General features: G+C 68.4%; 5 protein-coding genes across 11 annotated transcripts; 4 read left to right on the top strand and 1 right to left on the bottom strand.

Moving 5' to 3' along the window:
• Positions 1 to 141: 141 nt before the first annotated feature.
• Positions 142 to 5,309, top strand: PPP1R16A (protein phosphatase 1 regulatory subunit 16A). The gene is made up of 10 exons (XM_055313881.1): positions 142 to 586; positions 1,886 to 1,956; positions 2,034 to 2,179; positions 3,315 to 3,418; positions 3,485 to 3,609; positions 3,695 to 3,820; positions 3,912 to 3,987; positions 4,063 to 4,192; positions 4,363 to 4,528; positions 4,798 to 5,309. The coding sequence occupies exons 1-10, from the start codon at positions 328 to 330 to the stop codon at positions 5,158 to 5,160; spliced, it is 1,566 nt and encodes a 521-aa protein (XP_055169856.1). The 5' UTR covers positions 142 to 327; the 3' UTR covers positions 5,161 to 5,309.
• A 934-nt stretch (positions 5,310 to 6,243) lies between these two features.
• GPT (glutamic--pyruvic transaminase) lies at positions 6,244 to 10,079 on the top strand. The gene is given in 12 exon segments (XM_055313880.1): positions 6,244 to 7,502; positions 7,630 to 7,719; positions 7,794 to 7,902; positions 8,061 to 8,194; positions 8,328 to 8,571; positions 8,688 to 8,767; positions 8,844 to 8,980; positions 9,054 to 9,228; positions 9,381 to 9,513; positions 9,516 to 9,535; positions 9,621 to 9,733; positions 9,803 to 10,079. Coding segments are annotated over 12 exon segments (1,731 nt in total). The 5' UTR covers positions 6,244 to 7,097; the 3' UTR covers positions 9,894 to 10,079.
• Positions 10,080 to 10,830: 751 nt separating this feature from the next.
• On the top strand, positions 10,831 to 13,030 carry MFSD3 (major facilitator superfamily domain containing 3). Its single transcript, XM_055313882.1, has 5 exons — positions 10,831 to 11,888; positions 12,186 to 12,333; positions 12,416 to 12,540; positions 12,608 to 12,717; positions 12,815 to 13,030. The coding sequence occupies exons 1-5, from the start codon at positions 11,204 to 11,206 to the stop codon at positions 12,986 to 12,988; spliced, it is 1,242 nt and encodes a 413-aa protein (XP_055169857.1). The 5' UTR covers positions 10,831 to 11,203; the 3' UTR covers positions 12,989 to 13,030.
• A 78-nt stretch (positions 13,031 to 13,108) lies between these two features.
• Positions 13,109 to 19,281, bottom strand: RECQL4 (RecQ like helicase 4). Of its 3 annotated transcripts, XM_055313877.1 has the most exons (23): positions 19,169 to 19,281; positions 19,063 to 19,096; positions 18,892 to 18,989; positions 18,652 to 18,795; positions 17,861 to 18,441; positions 17,673 to 17,772; positions 17,475 to 17,601; positions 17,248 to 17,358; positions 17,028 to 17,159; positions 16,851 to 16,943; positions 16,634 to 16,770; positions 16,202 to 16,285; positions 15,946 to 16,125; positions 15,692 to 15,871; positions 15,477 to 15,618; positions 15,136 to 15,395; positions 14,740 to 15,016; positions 14,531 to 14,660; positions 14,280 to 14,449; positions 14,007 to 14,187; positions 13,784 to 13,937; positions 13,554 to 13,662; positions 13,109 to 13,447 (listed from the first exon to the last, which is right to left on the bottom strand). In XM_055313877.1, the coding sequence occupies exons 1-23, from the start codon at positions 19,250 to 19,252 to the stop codon at positions 13,323 to 13,325; spliced, it is 3,633 nt and encodes a 1,210-aa protein (XP_055169852.1). In that variant the 5' UTR covers positions 19,253 to 19,281; the 3' UTR covers positions 13,109 to 13,322. The 3 variants fall into 3 exon arrangements, with proteins under 3 accessions (XP_055169852.1, XP_055169854.1, XP_055169853.1); XM_055313879.1 differs by lacking the exon at positions 17,248 to 17,358; XM_055313878.1 differs by lacking the exons at positions 13,109 to 13,447; positions 13,554 to 13,662 and having other exon boundaries at positions 13,790 to 13,937; positions 14,007 to 14,062.
• Positions 19,282 to 19,466: 185 nt separating this feature from the next.
• On the top strand, positions 19,467 to 23,223 carry LRRC14 (leucine rich repeat containing 14). Of its 5 annotated transcripts, none has more exons than XM_055313888.1 (4): positions 19,467 to 19,490; positions 20,952 to 21,305; positions 21,477 to 22,061; positions 22,151 to 23,223. In XM_055313888.1, the coding sequence occupies exons 2-4, from the start codon at positions 20,977 to 20,979 to the stop codon at positions 22,716 to 22,718; spliced, it is 1,482 nt and encodes a 493-aa protein (XP_055169863.1). In that variant the 5' UTR covers positions 19,467 to 19,490; positions 20,952 to 20,976; the 3' UTR covers positions 22,719 to 23,223. The 5 variants fall into 5 exon arrangements, with proteins under 5 accessions (XP_055169863.1, XP_055169860.1, XP_055169861.1 ...); XM_055313885.1 differs by having other exon boundaries at positions 19,474 to 19,490; positions 19,761 to 21,305; XM_055313886.1 differs by lacking the exon at positions 19,467 to 19,490 and adding an exon at positions 19,576 to 20,073.
• Positions 23,224 to 23,490: the final 267 nt, after the last annotated feature.

Below are 23,490 nucleotides of genomic sequence, written 5' to 3' on the forward strand. Positions count from 1 at the left end.
TGGACTGAGGCTGTCCAGGTCCTGGGGTGCTTCCCACAGGCGCACCCTGACCCCAGGAGGGAGGTGAGGCCCTACCCGTTGAGCAGCTGAGGTGCCAGGGCTCTTGAGAGGCAGGCTACCCTTCCTGCCTGGGGTCCGTGTCCTTCAGGATTGCCTGGAGCCTCGTGACCTAGCCTTGCCAGGGGCAGAGGGCACCACCGAGCCTTAGGAAGGGGATGCCCCCAAGGGTGCTGGTCCAATCAGCTGCCCCAGTGCACAGGCCCAGTCTGGCCCCTGTGCTCCCCCATCTGGTACCCCAAGCAGCCCCCCTGGCAGGTAGCCCCCGCCATGGCCGAGCACCTGGAGCTGTTGGCAGAGATGCCCATGGTGGGCAGGATGAGCACGCAGGAGCGGCTGAAGCATGCCCAGAAGCGACGTGCCCAGCAGGTGAAGATGTGGGCCCAGGCTGAGAAGGAGGCCCAGGGCAAGAAGGGGCACCGGGAGCGGCCGTGGAAGGAGGCCCCCGGTGGCAGGCCGCAGAAGCGGGTCCTCTTCCCTCCCAGCGTCACCCTTCTGGAGGCTGCTGCCCGAAATGACCTGGAGGAAGGTGAGCGTGGCCGAGCCCCAGGGCAGGCCCTGTCCCTGGCCCAGCCCCTGAGAGCCGTGAGGGCACAGTGCCGTTGTGTGGAGGCCCAGGGCAGGCCCGCCGCCCTCTACTGCATGCTCTACGTGGTAGGCTGCCCACCGGAGGCCGGCCCCTCATGGGGCCGCATGCGCAGGGTGCTGCTGCGGGGGTGAGGTCGGTGGGCAGGGGCATTGGGGAAGCCCCCAGGAGTCTGGAGTAGTGCCGGGGGCTCGGCTCAGGTGGGCTGGGAGTGCCCCATAGTCTCCGCCACCTCTTGCCAGGGCACTGGGCGATGATCAGGAGAGTCCTGGCCACCACCTGCTTGGGTCCTCAGTCTCCACCTCTGTAAAGGAGGATGGTAACGCCCACCTCAGCAGGTTAGAGCGCGGAGGCAGGGGTCCCCCACAGGCCAGCCCACACAACACCTGCCTCAGGCCCTGTCTGACTTCTTCCTCCCCATCAGGACCTCCCTGGCTAGATGACAGGCCTGAGCTTTTGGCAGCCTCCTCATTCCTCCCCTGCCCCCTGCATGCTCACTGCTCTCGCGGAGAGACTCTGGAGGGCTCTTCCTGGCTTTCTGCAGGGCAGAGGGTGGGGTGCAGAGGGCAAGGAGGGACGGGCAGTGCCTCAAGGCAAGGGAAACAGGAGGGCGTGGTGGGTGTGCCCAGGCCATGGCCCGGGGAACTGTGGGAAGGAGGGCGAGTCCTCCTCCTGCCTGTGGAGCACCTGGGAGGGAGGGCCAGGCCACCAAGGAGGTCCAGGGTGACCTTGGCGGCAGCCTGGGCCCCCTGAAGAATGAGGACAGGGGCTAGCTCTGTGAAGAGTCAGACCCTGGAGGGGCCGGACTGGATGCCCTGGGCCCACGCTGCAGGCTGCGGCAGGGCAGGAGGCTACTCCGGGCGGGGCGTGTGTGGGATGGAAAGTCTGGAGGCGCATGGGACCCTGCGAGGGTGGTGTTGAGGGGGGCGCCGGAGCCCTGGCCGAAGTGGAATTGACGAGCCCAGTGGGGACTGCCCCACACGGGAGCCTGAGGGCTGGGGGGTCCTCCAGGGGCTGGAGGCAGGGCACGCGGCGGACGCACACTCGGGGCAGACGGAAACCCAGTGCCCCGGCCCTTGAGCCCTCAGCCTGTGCTCGGGGTCCCTCTGGCCGCCTGACCTAAGTCCTCCTCGCCGTCCCCCGCCTCCAGCCGCAGTCCCGGGCACCCTGACCGAGCAGGGCTGGTCTGTGGCCGGACCTCTGCCTCTGCACCCTCACCACACCCCGCTCCCCCCCTCACAGTCCGCCAGCTCCTCGACAGTGGGGTCAGCCCTGACCTGGCCAATGAGGATGGCCTGACGGCCCTGCACCAGGTCAGCCATGCGGGGGATTGGGGGGGGGGGGCGCGCACTGGCCCCGGACTCTGGCGCTCAGGCCCTGTGGTTTGTAGAGCTGCATCGATGACTTCCGAGAGATGGTGCAGCAGCTCCTGGACGCCGGGGCCGAGGTCAATGCCCGTGACAGTGAGAGCTGGACGCCCCTGCACGCTGCGGCCACCTGCGGCCACCTGCACCTGGTGGAGCTGCTCATTGCCCGGTAGGGCCCCGTCGGTGTGGCCACCGTGGGCACCTGTAGGAGGGAGGGATGCGGCCGGGCCAGGAGGGGCCGGGCCTTCCTTGCAAGCAGTGGTTCATCCCGGCACAGCCCAGGGGTCTCCTGCAGGAGGCATGCTGGGCCCTTGGCCTCCTGTGTTCCCACTCACCTTTGCTTCCCCTGCCTTCATCTTGGTGTGGAGGTCAGGGCCTGGGCCAAGGCTGCAGACGCCGTGACATCAGGGGAACAGGCATGTGCTCAGGGAAGTGTGGCCATGCGCCTGGGTGCGTTCTTCTGCCAGGCACCCTAGCAGTTTGGGAACTCCTTGAGGGCTTTGGCCTCTAGCTCGGGTCTCCCTGGGGTCTGCACAGAGACCTGCCATTCTGGACAGTGACAGGGTGGCAGTGACACAGATGGAGGGACACCTGGACACAGGGGTCTTTGACAAGGAGGGCGGGATGGGGCACATGCGCCTCAGTGAACGGGAAGGGTGGTCGGCCTCACCAGGGGGGCCGGGAATTCCCCCCACTGCCATGGCCCCTCAGCTCTGACCCCTGCGATGGAACAGATGGTCGGGGCTCAGGCTCCCCTGGAGGGGTCCAGGTGCTGAGGGTGGGAGTGTGGGCGGGAGGCAGTCTCCTCCTGTCGCATGTAGATGTCTCGGCGTGGGGGGGGGCGGGTGTACCCAGACGGTTCCTGTCCACAGTGAGCGCCCACCTTTGTGTTCTGAGCTCCCTTCAGCTCCCCGTCTTCTCCGGGGCCGTGCTTCTGCTTGAGCCTTGTGCCCTGCAGCTCTCTCCTGGCATCCAGGCCCTCTTCCTCCTACCTTTTGCTCCCTGGGGCTCTTGAGTGTGGCTCTGCCTCCCAGCTGGCAGGCCTGGGCTGACCGAGGCACATGGGTGTCAGGAACGTGGAGCTCAGGCAGGGGTGGGCACTGGGGCTTGGCCTGGCTGGCTTGAGGACAGGATCCAGAGCTCAGGGCCAGCCAGGTGGGCGCAAGGGCTTGGGCCACCTCCACATGTGACCCACACTGTCCCAGAGGGAGCCCCAGGCAGAGGGCTGATGCAGAGGGTGGACCTGGGGCCTCCGTGGCGGAGAAGGTTGCTGTGGTCAAGGCCCCTGCCTGTTCTTCCTGCAGCGGTGCTGACCTCTTGGCCGTCAACACTGATGGGAACATGCCTTATGACCTATGTGAGGATGAGGGGACGCTGGACTTCCTGGAGACAGCCATGGCCAACCGTGGTGAGTGCGAGCCCACTTGCCCACCAGTGGTGCCGGGGTGCCAGCTCTGAGCCCGCTGCCTTTCAGGCATCACCCAGGACAGCATCGAGGGGGCCCGGGCCTTGCCAGAGCTGCATATGCTGGACGACATCCGTGGCCTGCTGCAGGCGGGAGCCGACATCAACGTCCCCCAGGACCATGGGGCCACGCTGGTGAGGGTGGGGCCACGTGACCTGTGGGCGGGGGCTGCTGCTGGAGGGCACGGCGGGGACTCAGGGCTGAGGCGTCTGCCTGTAGCTACACGTCGCAGCTGCCAATGGGTTCAGCGAGGCGGCTGCCCTGCTGCTGGAACACCAGGCCAGCCCGAGCGCCAAGGACCAGGACGGCTGGGAGCCGCTGCATGCTGCAGCCTACTGGGGCCAGGTGAGCATGGGCCTGGGGGCAGCCAGGCCTGGCTGGTGGCTCCCGGCTCCTGGCTCCACGGCCTTCAGCAGCCCGGGTCGCCGGCCCTCAGGTGCACCTGGTGGAGCTGCTCGTAGCACATGGGGCCGACCTGAACGGGAAGTCTCTGATGGATGAGACGCCTCTCGGTGAGCTGGGGCTGCCTCTGCCAGCCAACAGGGCGGGCGGGAGGGCACCTGTAACCTCTGCCCGCTTCTCCTCAGACGTGTGCGGGGACGAGGAGGTGCGCACCAAGCTGCTGGAGCTGAAGCACAAGCACGACGCGCTCCTGCGCGCCCAGGGCCGCCAGCGCTCTCTGCTGCGCCGCCGCACCTCGAGCGCGGGCAGCCGGGGGTGAGCGCCCATGGTCGTCCCCCGGCTGTAGACACCCCGCCCGTCCTCCCATCTCCCTCCCCGCCTGCCCAGGCTTTGCCCCCACTGATGTTGCTGAGGTGCCAGCAGGGCCCCCGGTAGATCCATGGGGCGAGTGGCACCCTCCCCCACCCTCCCCCTGCCCTCCCCAGGAAGGTGGTGAGGAGGGTGAGCCTGACCCAGCGTACCAGCCTGTACCGCAAGGAGCACGCCCAGGAGGCCATCGTGTGGCAACAGCCACCGCCCACTAGCCCAGAGCCCCCCGAGGAGGACGAGGATGGCCGAACGGATGCAGAGCTGCGGCCTGTGCCCAGTGAGGTGAGCCCGACGCAGGTGGTGGGTCTGGGCGCTGCCCTCTGAGCGGTGCGGGCTTGTGGCCTGACGTCGGTGCCTCGGGCCTCCCGCCGCACCCGCCCTAGGAGTCGGTGGGACCAGTGAGCCAGTGCCCCCACTGGGCTAGTGCCCTAGGGCAGCTGCTGCCTGCACCCCTATGTCTGCTCCTCGGCTGCCACGCCGCCTGGTGCCCAAGGCCCGGGGAGGCCGGAGACGCCTTCCCGACGGCCTCTGAGGCCCCTGCTTCCCGGCAGGAGGAGGACCCAGAGTTGGCCAGGCTGCACAACGGCCGCGTGGGAGGTTCCCCAGGGCGGCACCTGTACTCCAAGCGGCTGGACCGGAGCGTGTCCTACCAGCTGAGCCCCCTGGAGAGCACCACCCCCGATGCCCTGGCCCACGCCAAGGCCCACCACACCCTGGCGGAGCTGAAACGCCAGCGAGCCGCTGCTAAGCTGCAGCGACCCCTGCCCGAGGGCCCCGAGCTGGGGCTGCCCGTGGACCCCGAGAGCCCCCAGCCATGCAGCCCCAGGGCCGCCGGAGACCCGCCCCTGCTGAGGCTCACGGCGCCCTCGGAGGAGGCCCCCATGGAGAAGAGGCCCTGCTGTCTGCTCATGTGAGACTGCCCTCGGGTGACTGACGACGCCCTGCTCCGGACCCCAGTGCTGCTGATGGGGGACGGCCCCTGGCGGAAGTCGTGCGGGGGGACCTGCTGCGGAGACCTAGTTTCATCCTGTGACTCCTGATAAAGGGCTGTTCCGCCACCTGCCTTGTTGTGTGCGTCGGCCGGGCCACCGTCCCGAGGGTGGGGAGCCGCGGTGTTGCTGCTTCTGGGTGTGCCTGCCCCTGTTGGGAGGCCTGTAGCTGCTTGCTTGTGGCTGCCTGGCCCTGCGTGGGAGTGAGGCCCATGGCCACTGGGCGAGAAGCCCGGCCTCCTTGCCTTCCCGGCCTCCCGGAGGCTCCCCTGTAACTCTTCACCTTCCTGAGAGCAGCAGGGAGCTCTGCAAGGACATTCCTTGGGGGGTGGGGCGGGGGGCATCCGTGCCACAGGGGCCGGGGGGGCCTGGCTTAGAACAGGGAGAGGGGTTTCCACAGGCCTCTGGAGCTGTACGCCGGAACATTGGCGCGAGGCTGGAGTCCGAAGCCTCCCTGGGGGATGAGTCCCCCGATCCTGGCATGGGGCCCCGATCCCGGGACCTGGCTGCCAGCCTCCGCCTGGGCTGACAAGGGGGCCAGTAGTTGGCCGGCCAGATTCACAGCGTGTCAGGGTGACAGGGGTCCCTTAGGGGCCTCGAGTGGGAGGGCAGATGGCACCACCAGCTCCTCTGTCCCTGGGGGCAGCTCCGCATGACCACCAGTGCCCAGTGACACGGGCTCAGGTCACCTCCTTCTGGTGGGCACTGACCCAGTCAGCCCGGTGGCAGCCGGGCCCCCCTTCCCTGAGCAGCACTGGTTGCAGGGGTGTCCCCAGCAGGGCTGGGAGGGCCAGGGAGAGGCTGCAGGTTAAATTTAGTGTGTGGGGTAGCGCAGCTGCCACGTGAGCCTTACTGCCAGGGGGTGGGAGGGTCTGGTGCTGCCTGGGGCTGGGATCATGTTAACCTGTGCTCTGCCTGGGGGCCAGAGGGCAGGCCTGTGCACTGGGAGGGCGGGGGGGGGGCGGTGCCCGAGGTGGGCAGAGGCGCAGAGTGAGACCAGCCTGGCCGCCCAGGGCTCCTGCTCTTTCCTTTCCAGCCAGTGAGCGGGGGAGGCCAGGCCGCCCCAAGGCCTGACCAGCTGCCACAGCCCCTCGCGGAGGGTGGAGGGATGGCTCCTTGACCTTCCGTTGAGTCAGCTGTCAGCCGCTGGGGCAGCCACCCCTGGGCATGGCCTATCAGCGCCCTTCGGGGCCTGGGGAGGTGGGGCCCCGGGGGCCTATCACAGCTTGCTTCCCACTGTCCCTGCCAATCAGGAGCAACAGGGAGGGGAGCTTAGGTCACCCTGCGATGTGGCCCCAAGGGCAGCCCCGGGCTGGTGCATGGTGAAAGGGCACGACAGTGGCCGCTCTGAGCCGAGGTGTCCCAGGGCCCTCCGAAGGCCCGGAGCTGCCCTACCCTGGCCCCCGGCACCCCAACCCAGAGGCTCTGGCCCCCACCACTTGCTGACTGGGACCAACGTCCAAGCAGGGCTCCTGTGGCCTGCGGTCTGTGGTTGCCAGCGCAGGAGGGGTTCCCCTCCCCCATAAGGCCAGGATTCTATAGAGGCCTGGCCCAGTTACCTGGGAGACGGGCCGCTGGCCCACGCTAAGATGGGGGGCCTGAGAGGGCTCGGCCTTGGCAGAGCCCTGCTGGGGTAAATCTCCAGGGGCCCAGCTCCAGTTCCCTGGGGCTTTGGCTCTGCCCAGCCCTGCCAACCCCTTCAGGCACTCAGCGCACCTCCCCCCAACGCCCAGGCCCTCAGAGTTTCTTGAACCTTCTGTCCATCCCTCCCCCTATGAAGGTCTCCTGCTCCCCTGTCATGGGGACACTGGGCGGGTGCTGGGCGTCACCCCAAGCCCCGCCTGCCTCCTCCTGTGCTCCCTATGGCTCCCTGGGGCAGAACTGTGCCCGGACGGTGGGGCGGGGCCCAGCAGCCCGGCTGCTTCTTCAGCCCTTCCTGTCCCTTTCAGTGGGGCCAGCAGCCTGCTGCGAGGAGGGTGCCCTCTACCCTGAGCGCCCTTCCCCTGCTCCCTGTTCCCAGCCCTGGCCCACTGAGTCTGGACTCAGCACCCCTTAGTCCCACTTCTGGATCCTGCCGTCACCTGACCTTCCTGCCTGGTCTGAGTAGGATCATGGCCTTGAGGGCAGGTGACCAGGTTGCAATGAACGGGCTGAAGGAGAAGGTGCTGACGCTGGACACCATGAACCCATGTGTGCGGAGGGTGGAGTATGCCGTGCGCGGTCCCATTGTGCTGCGTGCCCTCGAGCTGGAGCAGGAGCTGCGCCAGGTATGGCCCTGGGCCCCACCACTTTCCTCCAGGCTGCACCCGGGCAGCCCGTCCCCACAGTCACACAGGACAAGGACCCGCCAGAGGGATCAGGCCCCTCCTCACCGCGTGGGCCCCTCCCTCCCAGGGAGTGAAGAAGCCCTTCACTGAGGTCGTCCGCGCCAACATCGGGGATGCACAGGCCATGGGGCAGAAGCCCATCACCTTCCTGCGTCAGGTGAGGCTCAGCCTTGCCCGGGAGCCCTCCCCCGTCAGCCCAGGCGCTCTGGCCTCAGGATCCGCCCCTTCCAGGTCCTGGCCCTCTGCGTCCATCCGGATCTCCTGAACAGCCCGGACTTCCCAGAGGATGCCAAGAAGAAGGCGGAGCGCATCTTGCAGGCATGTGGGGGACACAGCCTGGGTAAGTGCCAGGGCCAGGGCCAGGACGAGCGGCTGGGAGGCTGTCCCAGGGGAGGGGTGGGCCCGCCTGCTGGAAGAGGCGGCGGAGAGGTCCGGGAGCACTGCTAAGGGACCTCTCGGTGCTCTTCTTCCCGCTCTGCCCCCCGCCCCTGGGCCCAGGGGCCTACAGTGTCAGCTCCGGCATCCAGCTGATCCGCGAGGATGTGGCTGAGTACATCAAGCGGCGGGACGGAGGCATTCCCTCGGACCCCAACAACATCTACCTGTCCACCGGGGCCAGCGACGCCATCGTGGTAGGCCAGGGCCAGGTCAGGAGGACACCGCTGGGCGGACCCTGCTCCTCCTGGCACCGCGGTTCCAGGCAGGGCAGGAACAGGTGCAGCCCCTATGGGCCCCACCAACGGCGCCTGCCTCCCTCCCCTACAGACGGTGCTGAAGCTGCTGGTGGTCGGAGAGGGCCCCACCCGCACGGGGGTTCTCATCCCCATCCCGCAGTACCCGCTGTACTCGGCTGCCCTGGCCGAGCTCAACGCTGTGCAGGTGGACTACTACCTGGATGAGGAGCGCACCTGGGCACTAGACGTGGCCGAGCTGCGGCGCGCCCTGTACCAGGCGCGGGCTCACTGCCGCCCCCGCGCACTGTGCGTTATCAACCCTGGCAACCCCACCGGTGCGCCGCCCATCGCCCCAGCCCTCCCGCCCCCCCGCCCCACCCTTCACCCCTGGGAGCTCCGGAGCTCGGAGCCTGAGTCTGACCCCGCCGTGCTGCCTCCCCCCGCACCCCAGGGCAGGTGCAAGCCCGCGAGTGCATCGAGGCCGTGATTCGCTTTGCCTTTGAGGAGCGCCTCTTCCTGATGGCCGATGAGGTGCTGGCAGGGGCCCGCCTGGGCTGGGGCCCGAGGGCGGCGGCTGCCCCCGCCCCTGACGCCGGCCGCCCCGCAGGTGTACCAGGACAACGTGTACGCCGAGGGCTCGCAGTTCCACTCGTTCAAGAAGGTGCTCACGGAGATGGGGCCGCCGTACGCGACGCAACAGGAGCTCGCCTCCTTCCACTCGGTGTCCAAGGGCTACATGGGAGAGTGCGTGCAGGCCCGCAGACTGGGCGGCCCGGGCTCCTCCCCCAGCCGCCTGCACAGCTGCCTCGCCTCGCAGGTGCGGCTTCCGCGGCGGCTACGTGGAGGTGGTGAACATGGACCCCGCGGTGCAGCGGCAGATGCAGAAGCTGATGAGTGTGCGGCTGTGCCCGCCCGTGCCCGGCCAGGTCCTGCTCAGCACCGTGGTCAGCCCGCCCGCACCAAGCGACCCCTCCTTCGCGCAGTTCCAGGCTGTGAGCGGGTGGGGGCAGGACGAGGGTGGGGGTGGGGGCTGGAGACAGGGTACGGCGGCGGGGCGGGGCAGGCTCCACCGGCCCTGCGGGTCTGGGTCTCCTAGATCAGATCTGCTCCCCGCCCCCCCGCCCCCCCTCCCCCGTGGCCGCAGGAGAGGCAGGCGGTGCTGGCGGAGCTGGCCGCGAAGGCGAAGCTCACTGAGCAGGTGTTCAACGAGTCCCCGGGCATCCGATGCAACCCGGTGCAGGGCGCCATGTACTCCTTCCCTCGTGTGCAGCTGCCCCCCGCGCCGTGCAGCGCGCTCAGGTCGGGGTCCCCTGCGGGCGGGGGCCGCGGCGGAGGGCACAGGCTGGGGCGCCGCACTGACCTCCCCGCGTGCCGCCCGCCCCAGGAGCTGAGCCTGGCCCCGGACATGTTCTTCTGCATGCGCCTCCTGGAGGAGACCGGCATCTGCGTGGTGCCCGGCAGCGGCTTCGGGCAGAGGGAAGGCACCTACCACTTCCGGTGAGGCCTGGCCCCACTCGGCCCAGCCCGGCAGCCCCAGCACGTCCGCTTACCGAGCTCCCCCTTTAGGATGACCATTTTGCCCCCCATGGAGAAGCTGCGGCCTCTGCTGGAGAAGCTGAGCCAGTTCCACGCCAAGTTCACCCGAGAGTACTCCTGAGGCACCCCCCCCCTTCCGGGCCAGGCTTGGCCGGCAGGGCCGACTCTGGACTTAGGATGGCCGGGGCCCTGGGGGTCTCTGCAGCCCCCTGGACTTGCTCCTGCTGCCTGTGGGGCTGGGCCCCAGCCTTCCTGCGCGCCCCTAATAAAGCTACGAGGCAGCCTGACCACTCAGAGGCTGTGTGCACACCTGCCTGTGCGGGCCACCTTCCTCTCTGGGCTGGGGTTCTGTGCAGGGTATTGGTTGGCCTCCGGCAGGAGTGGTCGCAGGGGGCTCCCAGAGGAGGCGACCTTCCTGCCAACGCAGCGCCTCCCCCAGGCTGGTCTCCACTGTGGTCTCTGGACTGGAGGCCGGCACCTGCAGGCCTCACAGAGGTGTGAGAGGTGTGGAGGGCACTCGGCTGGGGGCGGGGCTGGATGGAGAAGCAGGGGCTGAGTCCAGAGGTGGCCACATCAGAAGGAGCCTGAGGAATACCAAGGGGTGTCCCCCCTGCCTGGCTCCCCTCCTGGACTGGCCTGCAGCACCGGGCACTAGAGGACGGACTGGGCTGGGGGCAGGCAGTGGGAGACAACAGTGAGGCCCCCCGGGCGGGGGGTGCTGGCAGCCTCAGTGTTCCTCCTAAATGGGCAGCTGGCACGCGGCTGCCACCTGAGGCTGCTGGGGGAGCGGCCGTGCCAAGAGCTGGGAGGGAGCGACAGGGAGCAAATGGGTCTTGCTTTCTTTGCGTTGGGCTTGAAGCGTGTGACCCCGTAGTGGAGACGCAGCCCTTGCGCTGGAGGCGGGCGGTGGCTCCCACCCTGGGGCACCCAGGGGCGCGGGCCGGGAGAGGGGCGCGTGGGGTGCGGCCGGAGGGGCCGTGGGAGGCCCAGGCTGGGGGGCCGAGCCGCCCTGTCCCTGCCGCGGGACGCAGGAGCACCTCCCGTGCGCGGTCCACCTGCTTGTGGCCGCCGCAGTCCACCTGTTAGGGAGCCTTGTAGGATGACAGGTGGCTTCACCCGCCGCCGCTCGGGGCGCCACGGGTGGGGAGAGCGGCCCGAGGGCTTCGGACGTGGGTCTCGGCCACGGGCCACTCCCTGCCCCCGCGGGGCCCGGAGCCGCGGAGCTGCAACTCTAGGAGGACCGACCCCCGAGGCCCGGGACGCGGCCAGCGGGGGGCGCCCGAGGGCAGGCGACGCTCTGGCCCGCCCGCCGCTCTGTGGCCGCCGAGTTCTGCGCCTGCGCGCTGCGCTCGCCCGGCCCCGCGCCCTGTGCTGTCGGCGGCGGCGGCGGCTCCCGCGGCCTCGTCCCGCCCCGGCCGGACCGAGTGGGCCATGCGCGGGAAGCTGCTGCCGCTGGCCGGCCTCTACCTGGTGCAAGGCCTGCCCTACGGGCTGCAGTCTGGCCTGCTGCCCGTGCTGCTGCGGGCGCGGGGCCTGTCGCTGACCCGCGTGGCGCTGGCCAAGGTGCTGTACCTGCCCTGGCTGTTGAAGCTCGCGTGGGCCCCCCTGGTGGACACGCGGGGCTCCCTGAGGACCTGGCTGACGCTCAGCACGGCCGCCCTGGGCCTGGTGTGCGCGCTGCTGGCCGCCCTGCCTCCCGCCGCGGGCTCCGTGGGGCTGCCCGCCACCGTGGCAGGGCTGCTGCTGCTGCTGAACCTCGGGGCGGCTGTGCAGGACGTGGCCCTGGACACGCTGGCCGTGCAGCTCCTGGAGCCCGCCGAGCTGGGGCCCGGGAACACCGTGCAGGTGGTCGCCTACAAGCTAGGGGCTGTGCTGGCAGGAGGGGGCCTGCTGGCCCTCGTTCCCGCGCTCTCCTGGGCCCTGCTCTTCGTGCTCCTGGCTGCTACCTATTGGCTGGCCGCTGCCCTGGTCTGGGCCGCGCCGGCCCTGCGGCAACTGCCCGTGCACCAGCCCCAGCCCTCAGAAGCACCCCTGCGCACCCTGCACCTTCTGCAGGACTTGCTGGCCATGCCTGGTACCCTGTGGACGGCAGGCTTTGTGCTCACTTACAAACTGGGTAAGTGAGGCCTTGGCTCAGGCACGGCAGGGATGGGAGCCTGGGGGAGCTCTGGCTGGGTCCCCGGGAGCCCTGGCGCCCACTTGGTGGTCACCTCCTGGGCGCTCACAGCCGGGCCTTGCCCCTTGTCCTTCTGCAGCTGTAGCTGCACGGCTTCCGGGAGCTGCGACCACCCCTCGGGTCTCTGGCGCTGCTTCGTGCTGACCCTAAGCTTGGCTGATGCCCCGTCCCAGCTGTCTCCTGGCAGCGAGGCCCCAGGTGGAGGGAGGTGGGGAGCCTTGCTCGTTCTCCCCACAGGTGAGCAGGGCGCCAGCAGCTTGTTCCCGCTCTTCCTGCTGGACCAAGGCATCTCCACCCCAGAGCTGGGGCTGTGGAACGGTGTGGGCGCAGTGCTGTGCTCCATTGTGGGCTCGTCCCTGGGCGGGGCCCTGCTATCCCGGCACTGGTGAGCCCGCCCCGGTGAGCCCGCCCCGGCCCCCTGCCCCCGCCCTGCCCCATGCTCCCTGACCTGCCCGCGTCCCCCTCAGGCAACCTCTGCCCCTGCTGAGGTCAGTGCTCCGGTTCCGTCTTGGCGGCCTGGCCTGCCAGACCGCCCTGCTCTTCCACCTGGATGGCCCAGGACTCAGGCTGGGCCCCAGCGCAGCCCTGAGAGGTGAGGGGCTGGCCGTGGGAGGGGAGGAGTGTGGCGCCCTGGGCCCCACTGACGGTGGCCCTCCCAGGGGCAGCCCTGCTGAGCCTGTGTCTGCAGCACTTGCTGGGGGGCCTGGTTACCACCACCACGTTCACCCTGATGATGCGCTGCAGCCAGCTGACACCCAGTGCCCTGCAGGTGAGGGAGGGAGTGGCTGGGGCATCCAGGGGGCTGCGGGGCTGGACCCAGGCAAACCCTCACCTGATGGCACACCTCATCCCCCCCACCCCTGCAGGCCACACACTACAGCCTCCTGGCCACTCTGGAGCTGCTGGGAAAGCTGTTTCTGGGCACACTGGCCGGAGCCCTGGCTGACAGCCTGGGGCTGCATCTCTGCTTCTCCCTCTTCCTCGGCCTCTCAGGCTTGCCCATTCTGTATCTGAGCCTGGCACCCAGCACCCTGGCCTGAGCTGGGTGGCCAGCCTGCCTAATAAAGCTGAGCGTGCCCCTAGCTGCCTGGACTGCGTGATAGCCAGGGCTGTCCCGACACCATAGGGGCCGCCTGGTCAGAAAAGAGGGCTCCTGAGAGTGGCTTGAGCATTTTTTATTCTGCATTTTGGGGCATCCTTGCCCCACCACACTTCTGGTGGTGGGCCTTGCCCAGGGTTGTCAGCCATTGTCGTGGACATCTGTGCCCTTTTCCCCTGACAAAGTCCACACCGGGCTCCCTGCACGCTGGCCACGCAGCCCCTGGCGCGTGCCTGTCGTGACACAAGGGAGCAGGGCCCGCCCCAGCAGGGTGTTCAGGGGCCGCACCGCAGGATCTCCTCTGTGGCTATGCGCATCAGGGCATGGAAGCTGAGGTGCAGGAATCTCCTCCAGAAGCGCCGGTCCCGCCCGTACACCTGCGCCGGGTAGCGGGGGCTTCCTATGGTGGGAAGGGGGACGCGGCCCTGAGGACTCTGGGCCAGGCCTGGCTCCTAGCCCCACACCTAGCCCCTGCCCGGTCCGAGCCCAGCCTCCCGGGCCCTCACCGATGCCGTGGAAGATACGGGCCACGGCCCTGCCTGAGAACTGCTGGTCTGGCCACGAGGACAGCAGGTGGCGGATGTCCTGGCGAACCTGGTCCTCCCAGTCCTGGATCTGTGGGCGATGGCGGTGGAGCGTGTGAATGTGTGCACACCCATGCGTGCCTGTGGCCTCCCAACCCTGCTGCGGGCTTGTATTCTATCCATAATCCCCCCCAAGAGAGACTAGCACCCACCTTCTCCTGTCCGGGCTCCAGGGCCTGCTCATCTTCCGAGCCCCCTGGACCCTCCTCCTCCTCCTCGAAGTAGCCGCTGAGCAAAGCCTTGAGCCTGGTGCTGCGCTCCTCATCAGGCTGCTCCAAGCAGGGCCCGCAGCTGGGGAAGGCCACGCTGTGGGGGCAGGGTTCCGTTACAGCGGCTCACTACGCCTGCCCCAGCCCCCACCCACCCCTCCCCTACCTGAGAAAGGCCTGGAAGATGCGGCGCAGGCGGGCCAGGGCCTCCTGCTCTCGGGCCTGTATGTGTCCGTACAGGAAGTCACAGATCTGGTCCCTCTCGTGGGCAGTCAGGTCCCCAGGACTGTGCACACAGAAGGCGAGCTCCCCGAACTCCACCTGCACCCCCGTGCCCCCACGTGCACCTGCCAGAGAGCTCATCAGACACGGGCAAGCAGGTGGCAAGCAGGCCTGGGGGCTGGGCAGGGCTGCGGGCTGGGCTGGGGGCAGGGCGCACCTGTCCTGGGCTCCAGGTCCCACTGCAGCTGACGGAGAGCCTGCCGCACGCGGCCCAGCTTCCAGCCCAGCGAGTCAGCCAGGTTAAAGACGTCAAACTCTACAGAAGCGCTTCCCCCACCTGTGGTGTTCGCTGGCTGCTGGGCCAAACACACAGCCAGGGGGGGGCACCTGGGCCAGGGGGAGGGACATGTGATTAGCAGTCCCAGTCCTGTGTCCTGGGCCCCAGCCGGGGATGGGACACGTGCTCACCTGCGGGCCAGGGCCTGGAGCTGGGTGGGGCCCCCAGGGCAGCGCAGGCGGCAGTGGGCATAGGTGGGTGCCAGCAGCTGCAGCCAGCGCTGCGGGTGTAACTCCAGGTAGCACAGCAGGGTCTCAATGGCTGCAGGCAGAGCAGGGCTCAGGGGCTTTGGGGACATGGGCATGAGGGGGCGTGCCCATCCCTACCCCCAGGTCCTCACCCTCCTCAGGCATGTCCAGGGCTTCCACCAGCGCCCGCATGGGCAGTGCCCGCGTGTGGCCTGGGCACCGGGCTGTGCCTTTGCTGTTGGGTTGCTCGGCCTCCATCAGGGATGGGGCCACAGGCTGCTCTTGACTCCTGGCTCCCTCCTGCTCCGGAGGCCGTGGGGCGTGGGTGCAGGTGCAGGGCGGGAATGCGCGCTGGACCAGCTTCTTCATCGTGAGAAAGTCCATGGCATCAGCGTGCACGTGTCTGCGCAGCTCCTGCAGGTCCTGGCTCTGCAAGAGAACGGCCGTGGACCCGTGGCTGTGGGGTGGGGCCGTGGACCCGTGGCTGTGGGGTGGGGTGGAGTGGGGTGGGCTGGGCTGGGAGGAGCTCGAGTGGGGCAGGTGAGAACCTGGGGCTGCAGGAAGAGGTGGCAGTGTGCAGGCTGGCCGTCACGTCCGGCCCGGCCCACAGCCTGCACGTAGCTCTCAAAGCTGGCAGGCAGCCCCAGGTGCAACACAGCCCGCACGTCTGGCCGGTCCAGCCCCATCCCGAAGGCCACGGTGGCCACCACCACCCGCAGACGCCCCTCCATGAAGGCCTGTTGCACCCGTCGCCGCTCCCGCGGACACATGCCAGCATGGTAGGCCTCGGCGACAGCCTCGGGCTGGCCTGCGGGGGAAGACACAGGCGGTTGGCTGGGATGGGCGGGGGGGGGGGGGCGGGCGCGGGGCACAGTCCTGCTGACCTCACCTCCAGGCCCGAGGTCCCAGGCCTCACGCAGGCAGGTGCGGAGCAGCGCAGCGACTCGCTCTGTGTCCCCGCGTCTGTGGCAGTAGATGATGACTGAGCTCAGAGCGCGGAAGCGATCACTCTGCAGCAGTGTCACCAAAGCCTGGTGGGGGACAGTGGTCAGGAAGGGGCCGTCACAAGGCAGTGCCCCTGCCTGGCCCAGGGTGCTCATCTACCTGGTCTGGGTCCCTGTCCCTGGACACAGAGAGGTGCAGGTTGCTGGGGACGGTGGCTGGCCCCCTGAGGACCAGCTCCTCGGCCACGCCTAGATGCCGGGCCACATCTCTCGCGGTGCTGCGTGTAGCCGTGGCTGTGAGACCCAGGAAACAGTGCACACCCATGTGTTCCCGCAGCACCTGTGTGGGAGCAGTGCCTGTGAAGGGACCTGACCCCTCTCCCTGGCCTGCCCGCTCGCACCTCTGAAGCTTACCTTGCAGACACGCAAGTAGCAGGGCCGGAAGTTGTGGGACCACTGGGAAATGCAGTGGGCCTCATCGATACAGGCGAAGGCGACCGGAGGCAGCTGGGGGAGGTGGCCAGGCGTCCCCACCCCAGCCCCCACCAGCGTCTCGGGCGACAGCACCAGCAGCTGCACCTGGGCCGCATGAACCTGAAGACGCAAGGTCAGGCGCGTCACCCGAGGGCCAGCTGCCCCCCTGCCTGTCCTGCCGTGTGAGGCCCCTCACCTTCTGCAGGGCCGACTCGCGCTGCTTCTGGCTCAGGCCCGAGTGGATGCAGACCCCCTTCAGGCACGGGGGCAGGCTGGACACCTGCGGGTACAGGGTGACAACCGGATGGCCCTTCCTCACAGGCCCCTCAGCTGCTCAGCCTGACAGCTACTGCCCTCGGCCTCGGGCGCCCCAGGAACGGAAAGCTCAGGTCACAGACCCCATGACTACAGACTCAGGGCCACTAGGGAGCCTTGGTTCAGGAGCCCCGGGAGCAGACGGGCCGCCCCCTCCCCAGGGTTGTTCTCCCCGAGGGAATCCTGCCTGAGCAGCCATGTCCCAGCTGCCCTCGGGCCACTGCCAGGCCTTGATGCAGCTCTGTGTAGCTCCGGTCGGGCAACAAGCAGCAGCCCCAAAGGGTCAGAAGACACACGGGCAAGGTCTGTGCACCTGGTCGTCCATGAGCGACAGGAGGGGAGAGATGACCAGCGTGAGGCAGGGGCTCCGCCGGGCATAGAGCAGCGCGGGAAGCTGGTAGCACAGGGACTTGCCAGCACCAGTGGGCAGCACCAGCAGCGTGGACATGCCTGGAGGGACCAGGGGTCAGTACTGCTGCTCTGTGGCCAGGCCCTGACCTTGCCTCGTCCCCCCGGGCAGCTGAGCTCACCAGAGAGGATGCGCATGACCACCTGTTCCTGCCTGGGGCGGAAGGCTTGGTGCCCCAGCTGCTCTAGGGCCTGGAACACCTCAGCTGGGGTCTCTGTGGACACAGGTATTGGCCAACACGGCTCCAAGTGGTCCCCACGCCCCAGCGAAGGCTCTGGGCGGCCAGGCTCTTGCTCACCTGCCACCTGCCCCGAGAGCCCTGGTGGGTAGAGTGGAGGCACAGTGGGGGGTGGGCAGGGGACCTGCAGCACTGGCTGCTCCATGGTCACCAACCGCTCAGGCCCAGCGGGCTCCGTGTCTTCTTCACTCACTGGGAACAGACAGGGGAAGGTGGTATGGGAGTTCCAGGCTCAGATGAGCCCAGTGGGCCGCAGCCTGCCCTCCGCCCCCTCATTCACCAGGGAGCCGGCAGCTGGTGCTGCCCTTCCTCCGGGGGCCCTCCTCCGGGGTGAGCTGGGGCTGTACCTCCTCTTCCTTCTCACTGCTCGTCTGGGGGCCCCAAGTAGCCTCTGTGTCAGATACAAAGAGCTTAACTTGAACTACAATTGCCACCGCCCCACACACAGAGTACAACTCTTCTCTAAACAGGGTTAGCGTGACCCCTCACCCGGAGCGGAGACTTCACCTGGCTGGGGGCACTGGGATGACCAGTGGCCGAGCTGCCCACATCGGAAGCAAGAATCGTCGGCTGTGGCTCGGGCTTGGCCGCCTCCAAAATGCTCCCCCTTCTTCTGCCACTTCTGCTTCCACATCTGAGGACCACAGAGGAACATCACAAGGCGAAAGGCGGCAGGGATGAAGGGAGCACCTGCCACTACCTCACCTGCTTGCGGAGGAGCCTGCCGCGTTGTGCTGGGCCTCGCACGTAGCGTTTCTGCTTCAGGTTGAGCCGAACATAATTACCTTGGTCCCGCATGACTAAGCTAGAAAGGATGTACGAGCGGGTCGTACCCAAAGCCTGCCCCTGCCTCGGTTCACAGTGACCCCACTGGGAGGCTGAAGCTGTGGTACCTGGTGGCTGTGGGACCACTGGCGGGCTGTACCCTCAGGGGTTCTCCTGGACAGTCTTCTGCAGGTTCCGCAGCCCCGGCTTCCTCAGGCGGGGGTCCCGCTTGGGCGCCGTCCTGCTGCGCCTGTGCAGGAACCCCTCCTGGTTCCTTAGTCCGTCTCCGCTTCTTACCTTGACTGTTGCCAGCTTTGGGGCTCCCTGCACCGACTGCAGCTCTCTGCAGGGCTCGACCCTCGGGGCCAGGGCTGGCTCCAAGGACCGACGGGACCCCCGAAGTCAGAGGCCGTGACTCCTCTACACCCAGGCTGGGCTGGCGGGCCGCGGAAGCCCCCAGGCAATCTGAGGCCGCACCGTTACAGCGCTCTAGCCAGCCTGGGTCTAGGGAGCTCAAACGTAGGCTCAGGGATGCCTGCAGCTGCCGAAGGCGGCCTGGCCTGGGCTGGGGCCCAGGAGGCTGGAGTGGCTCCTCCCTGACTACTTCTGCAGAGACGGGGGCAGCCCCTGCACCTGGTGGCCCGGGGGAGGGCATCTTGGACGAGAGTCTCCGTGGAGGCCGGGGTATGCCGCCCAGGGCTGGCCCAGCCTGAAGGGGGAAGCACAGACCAGGAAGGAGGCTCGGGTGCGGGCTGCTGCGGCCTCCGAAACCCGCCACATCAGCCGCCCTGGGACAGGGGCGGGGGAGGAGCCCGAGGTCGGCTCCGAGGGTCTCGGGTCGCCCCGCTCCCCGCTGGAAGGGCACGTGTGCGGGCAGGTTGGGGAGAAAGGCTGTGGGGTGGCCGCCCTGGACCCTCACCTGGCGCGTGGCTCTCAGGTTGGCTTTAAGCCTCGCCCCGTAGTCGGTCGCGGCCCCCGCAGAGCCTGGCGCAGAGCCAGCGGCGTGAGGACTCCGCGTCGCTGCCCGACTCAGGTGCGGCCCCCAGCAGCTGGGCTCCTGCATCTGCGGGGAGACACGGCGGGCGTCTGAGCCCCCCCCCCCCGGCCCCAGGTCGTGCCCCGGAGAGGCTGGCGGGCCGGCGCCCCCAGGCCTCGGTACCTCCTCCGCCGTCGGCCGCGGCTGCTTGGGGCTGCAGGGTCCCGCGCCGCCGGCCCGGCTCAGGGCCCTCCTCAGCGCGTGGTACTCCCGGTAGAGCGCTGCGGGTGCGGCCAGGGGTCAGCGGGGCCGCCGGGCTCCGCCGCCCCCCCGCCCGCCGCCCCGCGCGCTCACCGCGTGTCTCCTCCGGCGCCGCCCGCACGTCCTCCTGCGGAGGAAGCCCGTCAGCTCGCAGCCGCCCGCCCCTGGCCCGGCCCGGCCGCCCCTGGCCCGCCCGCACCTGGCCCGGCCGCCGCCCGCGCTGCCGCCGGAACGCGCGCTCCCAGGCCTGCAGCCGCCCGCGCACGTCCCGCAGCCGCTCCATGGCGCCGCACCCCAGCCCGGGCCCGCGAACCTCCCGCCGCCGCGGCCGCCGGCCAATGGGGGCGCCGGGCAGGGCGGGAGGCGGGGCGGCTCGGCCGCGGCGGCGGGACAGCCAATCCGCGGCGCCCGGGGGCGCGGCCAATGGGGGGCGGCTACGTCATCGCGGAGCGCGGGGGCGGGGCGCGGCGGACGGCGAGGCGGGGCCGGCGGCGGCGGCGGTGGCGGCGGCGGCGGGGCCGGTGAGCGCGGGCCGCGGGCCGGGGACGGCGCGGGCGCTGGGGGCGGCGCCGCCCGGGAGGCGGGGGCGGGAGCCGGCGTAGGGAGGGCCTGCAGCCGCGGGGCGGGCGCTCCGGCTCCGTGGGGCAGCGGCACATCCGGGAGGCGGAGGGCGTCGCGTGGAGGGACCCCGCGGCTTGGAGCGGAGGCCGCGGGGATTGGGGCGGGGGCGGCCCCGCGGGGGCTCCTCCCACGGCGACCACACTGGTTGCTCTCGCTTCCTCTCGTGACAGGTGCTCGGTGGGGCTGTCCTGTCGCGGCGAGGTATAAGTCGTCCTCGCGAGATTTGCCTGCAGGCCGAGCAGGGCCGGGGCGGCGGCCGGGGCTTCTCCGGACCCCGCGCCCGGAGGACCTCCGTCGTGCCCGAGGCCGGGGAGCGGGGCCTGTGCGGCGGGGCCTGTGCGGCCGGAGCTCCCCTGCCCCGAGCGCATCGCGCGGGCCGTGACCTTGGCGTGGCAAGGCTTAGGTCTTAGTGCTCTGACGTGCTTGCAGGGGTGTGGCTGGGAAGCAGTTTGAGGATGAGGAGGATGCGGTGTTTGGCCCACAGTAAGTCCGCTGGAGTCAGGAGCGCAGCTGATGGCCAAGTGCCCGTCACCGTGGGCGCTTCCCGCGGCCCCTGCTCTGCTGCTGCCTCCCCTCCTCTGAGCCTTTCCCTGCCTGGGGCCTCCTGAATCACGTGGTCGTCGAGGGGAAAGGGGGTGTTCAGACGGTGGCCAGGATCTTGGTGGCTGGGGTTTGCTTCCTGTGAACCTGCGGGGATCCCCGTGCTTGGCAGTACTGCCGGCCGCAGGTAGGGCCCGAGGATCAGGCCTGTGTGGACGCCGTGTTCCCGCCCTCGGGCCTCTCTGCCTCTGCTGCTGTCTCTGGTGCAGTGGCTGCCTGGGTTCCTGAGGACCACCTGCAGGAGCTGGGGGGGCGGGGGGCGGTACACAACTTGTGATGCAGTTTCCAGCCCCTTAGGAGTGTCCTACCTCCTCCAGCGCTTGGGGGTGTGGGAAGGTCCGAGCTCTATTCTACCTTTGAGGAAGAGACGGTCTCTGATAAGCAGCTTTGTGATTTGGGAGGCCTCACGTACAGGTTGTGCGCGGGGAGGCCCTGCAGAGCAGTAGCCATCAAAAGCACATCCAGGCAAGCTGGTCGTATGTGATGCTGGGCTGTTTGTGTGCTGTTTGAGGGCTCTGTTTCCCTGAGGAGGCCCCGTGTGGCTGGAGGGAGGGAGGGAACTGGGGGGTGGCTTCGTTCCTGTTTCTACTGAGACCGTTGCTAGGCACTTAACACTTGCTCTTCGGTGCAGTGGTCCTCCACTGAGTGCCAGCTCCGTGCCCGGTCCCATGCTGGGCTTTCTCACCACCAGTGATGGAGGAGGCTGTGGCCAGGTGGTGGCCTGGGGTCTGTCCTCCCTGCTGAAGGGCCCTTCCCTGCAGGTGGCTTCCTGCCTGGCCCAGCGCCATGCACACGCTTGTGTTCCTGAGCACGCGGCAGGTGCTCCAGTGCCAGCCAGCGGCTTGCCAGGCCCTGCCCCTGCTGCCTCGAGAGCTCTTCCCCCTGCTGTTCAAGGTGGCCTTCATGGACAAGAAGACTGTTGTGCTTCGCGAGCTGGTGCACACATGGCCCTTCCCGCTGCTCAGCTTCCAGCAGCTATTGCAGGAATGTGCCCACTGCAGTCGGGCCTTGCTGCAGGAGCGCCCCAGCACAGAGAGCATGCAGGCTGTGATCCTGGGGCTGACAGCCCGGCTCCACACCCCGGAGACTGAGGCTGGCACACAGCCTCTCTGCAGGTATGGGTTCACCTGGGGGGCCCTCAGGCCTGGGGGGTGGAGAGGGTCCCCCATGAGGTTCCAGGCCAGTGCAGGAGCTCAGGGCGGAAACAGGCCTGTTGTTTCTGTCTCAGGGTGGCTGGGAGTGGGTGTGGGCTCCTGTCTCCTGCTTCAGCCTACCCGTGCTCCCAGGAAGCATGCCCTGCGGGTGCTGGACATGACAGGCCTTCTGGACGACGGCGTGGAGCAGGACCCTGGCACCATGAGCATGTGGGACTGCACGGCGGCAGTGGCCCGCACCTGTATAGCACAGCAGCAAGGCGGGACTACGGAGCCTGGGCTGGCCCCCATTCCTGTGGAGGTTCGTGTAGACCTACGGGTGAACCGGGCCTCTTACGCGTTCTTGCGGGAGGCACTCCGCAGCAGCGTAGGCAGTCCCCTGCGGCTCTGCTGCCGGGATCTGCGGGCCGAGGACCTGCCCATGCGCAACACTGTGGCTTTGCTGCAGCTGCTGGATGCGGGCTGCTTGCGCCGCGTGGACCTGCGCTTTAACAACTTGGGTCTACGTGGCCTGTCTGTTATCATCCCACATGTGGCCCGCTTCCAGCACCTGGCCAGCCTACGGCTGCACTATGTGCACGGGGACTCCAGGCAGCCCTCTGTGGATGGTGAGGACAACTTCCGTTACTTCCTGGCCCAGATGGGCCGCTTCACTTGTTTGCGGGAGCTCAGCATGGGCTCCTCTCTCCTCTCGGGTCGGTTGGACCAGCTGCTCAGGTGAGCAAGCCCCACTGCTACCCTGCTCCTCCTCCCCCTGAGATCCTCCCCTGGCCCTGCCTGTTTGTGACCGCACATTTCCCCTGTAGTACCCTGCAGAGCCCCCTGGAGAGCCTGGAGCTGGCCTTCTGTGCCCTGCTGCCTGAGGATCTGCGCTTTCTGGCCCAGAGCCCCCACGCTGTCCGTCTCAAGAAGTTGGACCTCAGTGGCAATGACCTGTCTGGCAGCCAACTAGAGCCCTTCCAGGGTCTACTGCAGGCGGCAGCAGCCACACTGTTGCACCTCGAGCTAACTGAGTGCCAGCTCGCGGATACCCAGCTGCTGGCCACACTCCCTGTGCTGACGCGCTGCACCAGCCTCCGCTACCTCGGCCTCTATGGCAACCCGCTGTCCATGGCGGGCCTCAAGGAGCTCCTACGAGATTCAGTGGTGCAGGCTGAGCTACGCACGGTAGTGCACCCCTTCCCCGTGGACTGTTATGAGGGCCTGCCCTGGCCACCGCCTGCTTCTGTTCTGCTGGAGGCTTCCATCAATGAGGAGAAATTTGCTCGTGTGGAGGCTGAGTTGCACCAGCTGCTACTAGCCTCAGGCCGTGCTCATGTGCTCTGGACCACAGACATTTATGGGCGCCTGGCTGCAGACTACTTCAGCCTATGATATCCAGGCTGTCCTGGTGTTCAGGGCTACTGGAGATCCTTCCCTGCCTTAGGCAGACAGAGCCTTCACTGGGATCCTGGCCTGACCCAGAGGCGCTGGGCTCAGGTTTCCTTGCTCCTGGGCACTTTGAGCTTTCCTAAGCTTCCTGCACCGCTGTACCCATTCCCCTGACTGACTGTGGGCTTCAGGGCTGGATTCCAGGCCTGCGGGCCAGGTTTGATTGTGGTGCACTTGGCTGCCCTCTGGGGTTCTGATCCTCTCTGGAATGTTTGTAGGATCCCAACTGCAAGCCAGCCAAGAGAGAGTGTTCTCTAGGCCCGTCCCAGGAGAGCTGCGTGCTCCGGGGTTGAGGTTGGAACAGGAACCTGCTTCAAGGAGAACTGGGTCTCCATGCACTGGGGCTTTTCATGGTCCTGCCTGCCCCAGCACCCAGGGGCAGCACCCTGTGGGTTTTGGAGTCAGAAGGGGTCGTTAAGGTAGAAACGTGCAGTGTGTTTGGAACTTACATTTGTGGTGGTTTTTTATGTCCTCACCGGTTAGAATGACTGGTCACTGCCTCTGCTGTCCCTGGCCCCCTTCCCCTACTTCCTACAGGCCCTGCACCGCCCGGCGCCCCGCCCACCCCGGGGATGCCCCGTCGGGCTTGCGGCCCGGAGGAGAGGGCGGCCTCCAGCAGGGGTGCAGGGAGCCGCCTCGGCCCCGCAGAGCTGGGGTCAGCAGGTGCCCGCGCGGCGCCCTCGGGGCCCCGGACCCCACACAGGCTCGCCGCACA

Source organism: Nyctereutes procyonoides, unplaced genomic scaffold (assembly GCF_905146905.1).
Source record: "Nyctereutes procyonoides isolate TBG_1078 unplaced genomic scaffold, NYPRO_anot_genome, whole genome shotgun sequence".
Lineage (NCBI taxonomy): Eukaryota > Metazoa > Chordata > Mammalia > Carnivora > Canidae > Nyctereutes > Nyctereutes procyonoides.